Below are 8,478 nucleotides of genomic sequence, written 5' to 3'. Positions count from 1 at the left end.
GTGATCCTCGCAGGGCTTCGCCTAAGCACCGCGAAGATATGACCGAGGGTGTAAACTGTGGAGGGGGGCGCCGCACACGGCTAACAGTTGATGTTATGTGTTCTAGGCACCCCCTCCCCACATATATATAGGTGGGAGGGGAGGAGAGGCAGCCAGGGGCGCCCCAAGTAGGATCCGAATCCTACTTGGGTTTTCCCCAAGTGGCGCCCCCCCCCCCTTTCCTTTTTCCACCGGAGAAGAAATGAAGGGGGAAGAAGAGAAGGAAGGGGGGTGAACCCCCTCTCCTCCTTCTCCTATTCGGCCTACTACCATAGGGGGGCGCGCCACCCCTTGTGGGCTGGTGTGCTCCCCTCTCATGGCCCATACGGCCCAATATTCCCCCCGGGGGTTCCTGTAACCCCCCGGTACCCCGATAAATACCCGATACACTCCGGAACACTTCCGTTGTCCGAATACAATCATCCTATATATCAATCTTTACCTCTCGGCCATTTCGAGACTCCTCGTCATGTCCGTGATCTCATCCGGGACTCCGAACATCATTCGGTCACCAAATCACATAACTCATATAATACAATATCATCATCGAACGTTAAGCGTGCGGCCTACGGGTTCGAGAACTATGTAGACATGACCGAGACACCTCTCCGGTCAATAGCCAATAGCGGAACCTGGATATTGACTCCTACATATTCTACGAAGATCTTTATCGGTCGAACCGTTATGACAACATACGTTATTCCCTTTGTCCATCGGTATGTTACTTGCCCGAGATTCGATTGTCGGTATCTTCATACCTAGTTCAATCTCGTTACCGGCAAGTCTCTTTACTCGTTCCGTAATACATCATCCTACAACTAACTCATTAGTTACTTTTCTTGCAAGGCTTCTTATGATGTGTATTACCGAGAGGGCCCAGAGATACCTCTCCGATACTCAGAGTGACAAATCATAATCTCGATCTATGCCAACCCAACAAACACCTTCGGAGATACTTGTAGAGCATCTTTATAATCACCCAGTTAGATTGTGATGTTTGATAGCACACAAGGCATTCCTTCGGTATCCGGGAGTTGCATAATCTCATAGTCGAAGGAATATGTATTTGACATGAAGAAAGCAATAGCAATAAAACTGAACAATCAATATGCTAAGCTAACGGATGGGTCTTGTCCATCACATCATTCTCCTAATGATGTGATCCCGTTATCAAATGACAACTTATGTCCATGGTTAGGAAACCTTAACCATCTTTGGTTAACGAGCTAGTCTAGTAGAGGCTCACTAGGGACACAGTGTTTGTCTATGTATTCACTCATGTATTTGGGTTTCCAATCAATACAATTCTAGCATGAATAATAACATTTATCATGAATAAGGAAATATAAAATAATAACTTTATTATTGCCTCTAGGGCATATTTCCTTCAGTCCTCGGCCGCCTTCCTCTTGGCTTCAAGTTCCTCGGCCACGAGTCAGTTGGCTTCGGATTGCTGACTCATGGTGGTGACGAAGGCGGCGTGGATGTAGACGATGTAGTGGACATAGACGAACAACAGCAAGCAGTCGCGTAGGTGATGTTCCCCAAAAACCTAATAGCCCATCCCCCGTACAGGATCTCGAGAGGTGGGGGTTCGGAGGCCTACTCTCCTGTCAATCGTGCATGCGATGGGCGGGATGGGATAGCTGGCCGCAGTAGTAGCAAAAGGAACAATAGTGGACGGGTGCGCGTGGAGGCAGAGCAAATGCGATCTGTTCTTCTTGTGGCGGCTAGGGTTGCCAACGCCTTCATTGTATAGGCGCGCTCGGGTAGGAGAACATGGGCTGGACCCACACCCGAGTCGGTGACAACCCACGATCCAACGTCAAGGATTCGTGGCGTGTCTGTTGCGGACTCTTCATTTCTGACCGGCAAAAATAAGCGCATAGGTGTGAGCTCGGTCGGCTCATTTCCGCAACTTGTGGAGCGCGCGCATCATGACAAGGCCTGGCGAGGCGGTCGTCGAAGAAGGAGCGTGCGGTAACCCCTTCTCTTCTCAAGCTCCAATAGCATTTGAAAGAGAACCCCTTACAAGGAGGCCCAACTCCTCTTTTACTAGTGGGGTGGGACTAAACTTCCCACCACAATCATTGTCATATAACCCACATAGGCCCTTATTTCTGAAACTGATAGACATGCCCAAGGTATATTTCAACATTGGGGACAAGTTTGTCTTTTTTGTATGCAGGTAGTAGTGACTTTGTTTGCTGGAAGAACTCTTTCTGGTTGGATAAACCTTGGTTCCCTACTGAGGTAAATACATATTGCTAGGTTACTTCACCCTTATACTTGGGGGTGACCCAACCACTCTTACAAGAGAGCAATCACTTAACTTACTTCATATCTTAGCATAGTACATGTTCTAACTTAGGTTGAAGATTCATTACAACTTACATAATAACTTAGCATGAATAGTTCTAACATAACATATTGGAGTTCAAATGCATTGCAAGGCCCTAATTAACTTCACATAGGACATCCCCAAAGTGTACACCCAAATCAAGCATCGGACTCTTAGGCCATCTACTTATAAATGCCTGAAATGTACTTCACCACCACAACTACCAATTCATGAATCCTTGATAATCTTGATTTTCTCTATATTCTCCTCGCTCCCATAACCATCTTCCAGCAGCTCACCAATCACAGGCTCAATCTTCATATTCTCTTTTTTAAGCAGATCGTTGTCCACTTCAATCTCCTTCGTGGCCTTCCTAGTGTTCTGGATAATGTCAGCTTGGGTGTGTAGAATGCACCTCTGCTCCTTGGCAAGCTTAAGCTTTTCCATTTGAACATCCAACCTAGCATTCCGTCTAGCTCTTTCTTCTTCTTCTGAAACTCTTCCTCATCTACTGCCTTCTGGTACTCCATGTGGTCCACCTTCCCGTCTTGCTAATCAAACATATTGGAAATATCATCCACAAGCTTGGTATACTCATTGCACAGTTTCTCATTCTCCTTCTTAAGCTTGCCTAACTGTTTCTGAAATGCCTGTTTGTCAGTAACCCTTCCATAATTTTGCTCATGAAACGTTTCCCCACAGCTTTGATATACAATTATGAAGAATAACATGCCAAGGCCTGTCAAGCCACTCAATAACACCACCGTTCACACCTCCACCCTCCAATTGCAACTGCATAATTACATAACAATTGACAGTGCCTAACTAACAAACACATAACACGTTGTTAACACGAACATGATGATAGACAGACTGCAGCTATTCATAAACATATCAGTAAATGGGCTTATACTAATGCATCACATTCAAAACATATCACTAATGGGCTCAAACATATCACATTCAAAACATATCACGGAAACATGTTCGGACATATTCAGCTACATTTGCTACCTAATGCATGGGTTCAGAAAAAGCATAGATGTAATTCATAGATCTAGTGCTAAATTGAAAGGAAATATTGCAACCTCCGATTTGGGTTTTTTTATGTAATGTCCGTGCGCACGTGCCCTACTGGCGGGCCACCTTTGTCAGAAAACGGGTTGAAATGTTAGCAATGACCGATTTGGATTTTTTGAAACAGCCGACCACACTTTTGATAGTTACCAGTGACAAACAAAATCTGGTGACTTCTTAGAACCATAACCCAAAAAGTGATAGTTTTATGCTGTTCACTAAACTCGTTTAGAATGCAATAGCTTAATCTGATGGGTGCGGCATTGGAGGTATATTTTCAGTATTTCACCATTCCAAAAAAGGCGCATGAGTATTGAGTAGCCGTTGCATCTATCTTGCAAGCTAAGTCACACCTAGCCGGTAAAACAGAGCACATGTAGCATAATTGCGGTCCATGATGATACATAATAATGCCGTAGCGCACGGGGTGTTGTATTTGATAATTGCCATGTGCTTACCGAAAGTCTACAACATCTTATAATTATTATAATCTCGTCCCGTCGTCGTACCATCACCCTAGTGAAACATGACACTGCATGCATGTTCAGCTTCTGCCAAGATGCTCAGACCCGAGTGCATCGGCTCAACCTTAATCAACCCAATATCCCAAGATGTTCAAGAGCCATGGGATTTTTTCTACTAGTACTTTCTCTGTAAAGAAATATAAAAGTGTTCAGATTACTACTACTTAATGATCTAAACATACATGCAGTGCCATGTTTCTTTACAGAGTGAGACTCACTACTTAATTTGAAGTGGGAGACTAGGTTGGCTGCCATTGCATTATTAATCCACCCATGCATGCATACACAAACTGCGGCTCGTGTACTCATCACCTTGGTCCGACTCACACTCTCGCTCACTCACTGCCATAGCAAGCTATGAAGTGCTAACCATCATGGACATTTGTCATAATGCCAACCCCGGCACTTGATGAAATCCTGCCTGTCAAGCCGGTTTGTAATCTCGTACTGTACTAGCCTTTCTTCGCCCTTTATTTCCCCATTTTCCCGCGAAAGCTAGCCGCAACCCGCTGCGGACTATCATTTCGCGTGCCGTCGGAGAGTCCAAACCTCGACCCCTTTTGCTCCTACATAAACGGTCACAGATTCACAGTTCGACAGGCAGAGCAAGCAAAATTTGAGCGCTTAATTGGCCCCTGAGTGCTGTGAATTGCGCGCGCAGCTGAACAAGAAGCAGCTGTGACTGTGATCGATCGAGCACGTCGTCATGGCAGCAGCCATCGGCGCGGAGGAGCAGGACGTGCCGCTCTTCCACCCCTCCCCGTGCGCGTACTACGTGCAGAGCCCCTCCGCGGCATCGCACACCCTGAGCCACCCGGCGTCCGAGTCCACAGCGCTCATCCTCTCGCCGTTTCCCGAGACCGCCTTCGCCGCCCCGCGCCGTAGCGACGACGCCGGCGCCGGCCGCCACGAGCACGACCAGGAGGCCTCCCGCCTCGCCCTGTCCCGCTACTCCTCCTCCCGCGGCTCCAACAACTCCTTCCTCACCGACAAGAAGCCCAGCGGCGGCGGCGGCAGGGGGGCGCGGCAGGTGCTGAGGGTTGTCTCCGGGCGGTCCGACGACGGCGACGGCGACGGCGCTGACCAGAGGAGCGGGGCGTGGAGGTACGTGAAGCTGGACCCGGAGGCGCCATGCTGCTGCATCGCGTTCCAGGTGGCGTGGAGGGTGGCCGTCAGCATGGCGATCGCGCTCCTCGTCTTCGTCGTGGTCACCAAGCCCGCGCACCCCGGCGTCTCCTTCAAGGTCGGCAAGGTGGAGCGGTTCAGCCTCGGGGAAGGGCTGGACGGCTCCGGCGTGATCACCAGCTTCCTCAACTGCAACTGCTCCGTGGAGATGGCCGTGGAGAACCACTCCAAGGTCTTCAGCCTGCACCTCCTCCCTCCGCTGCTCGACATGTCCTTCGGCCACTTCACCTTCGCAAACTCACAGCAGGTACGCACACATCACCAACCATGTACACGTGCATTGCAGCGGCACGCCCGCCTAGTAGTGTGCTTATCATCTTGCGTGATCGACGCAGGGAGAGGGGCCGTACGTCGTCGTCGGGCCGCGAGCCGCTACGACGGTGAGGCTCTTCGTGGCGGCGCAGGAGAAGCCGATGTACGCGGCGGGGCGCGGCATGCAGGACCTGCTCGAGTCCGGCAAGGGCGTGCCGGTCGCCATCACGGTGCGGTCGCGGTCCCGGTACCGCGTGGTAGGGAGCCTGGTCCGGCTCACGTACCGCCACGACTCCCAGTGCGTGCTGTACCTCAGGAGGAGAACGCCGCGGCGGGACAACGCCCTCGCTGCCGCCGGCCACGCCACCTGCTCCGCGGCAGCTCTATGAAATATACTACTTGCTCATTTTGGCCACTTTGCATCTCGAAGTCTAGAATTCTAGATCGAGGATTTCATTTGCCACTTCACGAGAGACGTTGCAGCTCAGTTTTTACGTGTGGAATTGGAAACGGATGTGATTATATATAGATTAATTTGACTTGTGCAAAATTTCTACTGAGTATATGTTTCGTATGATCTGAAATTTGTGCAAAAATCTTCCTTGAAGATGCTCGTCCCATGGACAAGCGCGTTTAAGCACCCATCGTGGCCGAAGTGCCAGAGTATGTAGTTGGCGCTCGACCGCGCGCTGCCATGAATGGCCCGCTCGTCGGGAGACGTAGTGCGGTGGACGAAGCGCATCTCGGCGCTGGCGAGGGGCGGGCGCGCAGCGGAGGCCGTGGCGGAGTTCTCCAGGATGGACGCGGCGCCGAACGCGCTCACGCTGGCGAGCGTCCTCCCGGCGTGCGCCAGGCTACGGAGCCTCGTCCTGGGGCGGGCCATCCACGGGTTCTGGCTCCGGCGAGGGGGCGGCCCCGGCGCGAACCCGATCGTGGACAACGCCGTGCTGGACGTGTACGCCAAGTGCGGGGCGCTCCGCAGCGCGCGCCGCGTGTTCGACGGAATGCCCGAGCGGGACGTCTTCGCCTGGACCGCGATGGCGTGGGGGCTCGCGAGGAGCGGCAGCCCGCAGGACGCCGTCGCGATGTTCAGGGCGATGTTGTCCGACGGCGGCGAGGCCGCCCGCCCGAACGAGGCCACCTTGGTCAGCGTCCTGCACGCCGTGGCGTCCACCGGCGCTCTGGCATGCGGCAAGCTGCTGCACTCGTACGCGCTGAAGCGAGGGCTCGGCGGCGAGCAGGTCGTCGCCAACGCGCTGGTCGACGCCTACGCCAAGTGCGGGGAGGCGCGGCTGGCGTTCGAGGTGTTCGACCTGCTCCCGGACAAGGACCTGGTCTCCTGGGCCACCGTCATGAGGGCCATGGCCGTGCACGGCCGGTGCAGGGAGGCGCTGCAGCTCTTCTCCATGATGCTGCGCCAAGGTGTTCGACCGGACGGCGCCGTGTTCCTGTCGTTGCTCTATGCCTGCTGCCATGCCGGGCAGGTGGACCAGGCGCTGCACCTCCTGGGCGCCATGGGAAGGATCTACGGGGTCGCGCCGCAGCGGGAGCACTACACGTGCGTGCTCGACGCCTGCGGCCGAGCCGGGAGGCTCGACGGAGTTGGAGAAATATTCAGGCGGATGCCCGTGGAATGCGATCAGCAGGCACTTGGAGCTTACTGCTCCCATGCAAGTGCGAGCAAGGCAAACGGAGTTGTTGCCGGCGAGCGGTTCCTCTGGAAGAGGTTTCTCGCCGGAGAAGTGGCCGCCGGACGGGACACGTGCGTGCTCATGTCCAAGTCTCTGGCTGATGCCGGGCGATGGGACGACGTTTGTTCTGTCAGGGAGAGGGCTGCTGCAACAAGGATCGACGAGACTGCTGCTTGCACTTGGATTCAAGTGTAGCATCATTGCTCACATCACCTTTCAACAAGGTGAAAGTTCTACCTTGCATGAGATCTTATAGGCACGATTTTGATACAAGAATCTATTTTCGGATTAACAAATGAACAGTGCAAAGGTATGGAAAAATTCCTTGTAAGTTGAAATATGTACACGGGAAAAAAAATAACCCAAGCAAAATACGTTACAAGCAAGTAATGGCCGACTAGTGTGAAAATTTGATGCTCATCTGGCATTGAACCTATAAAGCCTGAAGAACCGCTAGGCAGGCGGAAGGTGGCCACGTCGCCTTTAAATCGCGAATGCCACCGCGTGTTAATTCGGTGCCCCGCTGGGGGCATTTTCGTCATTTCATGCGTTGGAGTATAAAAGGGAGCCGCTCCAATGGAGAAGACCTAGCCGCTGCTCCTCCCGCACTCGCGCCGCCCCCTCTCCCCTTCCTCCGCCCCCTCCTCCTCCTCCTCCTCCCATTGCCGCCCTCTCCTCCTCCTCCCACGGTCGTCCCCTCCTCCTCCGCCCCCCCCCCTCGCATCTCGTCCGCCCCGGGTGCGGAGGCGAGCTGCTGCACCCACGCCCCTCCTCCAACTCCCCCACCCCTCCTCCAATGGCGCTCCCTCCTCGGCTCGAGCCCTAGGGCCGCTGCCGCCTGGCACCACCTACGGCCGCGGTCGCTGTTGGCAGCACCTTCACCCGTCTTCGCCTACGCTGCCGCCGCCTCTGGTGGCCATCGGCCCCTCCGCCCCACCCACGGTCAGCACCGACCCCCCTCTTTGTTCCACCGCGCGTTAATTCGGTGCCCCGCTGGGGGCATTTTCGTCATTTCACGCGTTGGAGTATAAAAGGGAGCCGTTCCAGTGGAGAAGACCTAGCACTTGCTCCTCCCGCACTCGCGCCGCCCCCTCCTCCTCCTCCTCCCATCGCCGCCCCCTCCTCCTCCTCCTCCCACGGTCGTCCCCTCCTCCTCCCCCCCCCCCTCGCATCTCGTCCGCCCCGGGTGCGGAGGCGAGTTGCTGCACCCACGCCCCTCCTCCAACTCCCCCACCCCTCCTCCAATGGCGCTCCCTCCTCGGCTCGAGCCCTAGGGCCGCTGCCGCCTGGCACCACCTACGGCCGCGGTCGCTGTTGGCAGCACCTTCGCCCGTCTTCGCCTACGCTGCCGCCGCCTCTAGTGGCCATC

At 54.0% G+C, this 8,478-nt stretch overlaps 2 protein-coding genes across 2 annotated transcripts; both read left to right on the top strand.

The window, feature by feature from the left end:
* Positions 1–4,494: 4,494 nt before the first annotated feature.
* On the top strand, positions 4,495–5,949 carry LOC109773526 (uncharacterized). Its single transcript, XM_020332216.4, has 2 exons — positions 4,495–5,413; positions 5,502–5,949. Exons 1-2 carry the CDS (start codon positions 4,688–4,690, stop codon positions 5,805–5,807), a joined length of 1,032 nt encoding a protein of 343 aa, XP_020187805.1. The 5' UTR covers positions 4,495–4,687; the 3' UTR covers positions 5,808–5,949.
* Positions 5,950–5,987: 38 nt separating this feature from the next.
* On the top strand, positions 5,988–7,499 carry LOC109773527 (putative pentatricopeptide repeat-containing protein At3g05240). The gene has a single exon (XM_020332217.2). The coding sequence runs from the start codon at positions 6,117–6,119 to the stop codon at positions 7,302–7,304; it is 1,188 nt and encodes a 395-aa protein (XP_020187806.1). The 5' UTR covers positions 5,988–6,116; the 3' UTR covers positions 7,305–7,499.
* The last annotated feature ends 979 nt before the right edge of the window (positions 7,500–8,478 follow it).

Source organism: Aegilops tauschii, chromosome 4 (assembly GCF_002575655.3).
Source record: "Aegilops tauschii subsp. strangulata cultivar AL8/78 chromosome 4, Aet v6.0, whole genome shotgun sequence".
In the NCBI taxonomy this organism is placed as follows: domain Eukaryota; kingdom Viridiplantae; phylum Streptophyta; class Magnoliopsida; order Poales; family Poaceae; genus Aegilops; species Aegilops tauschii.
The sequence above is the reverse complement of the archived record's forward strand: the minus strand, read 5'-3'. Positions and strand labels throughout refer to the sequence as shown.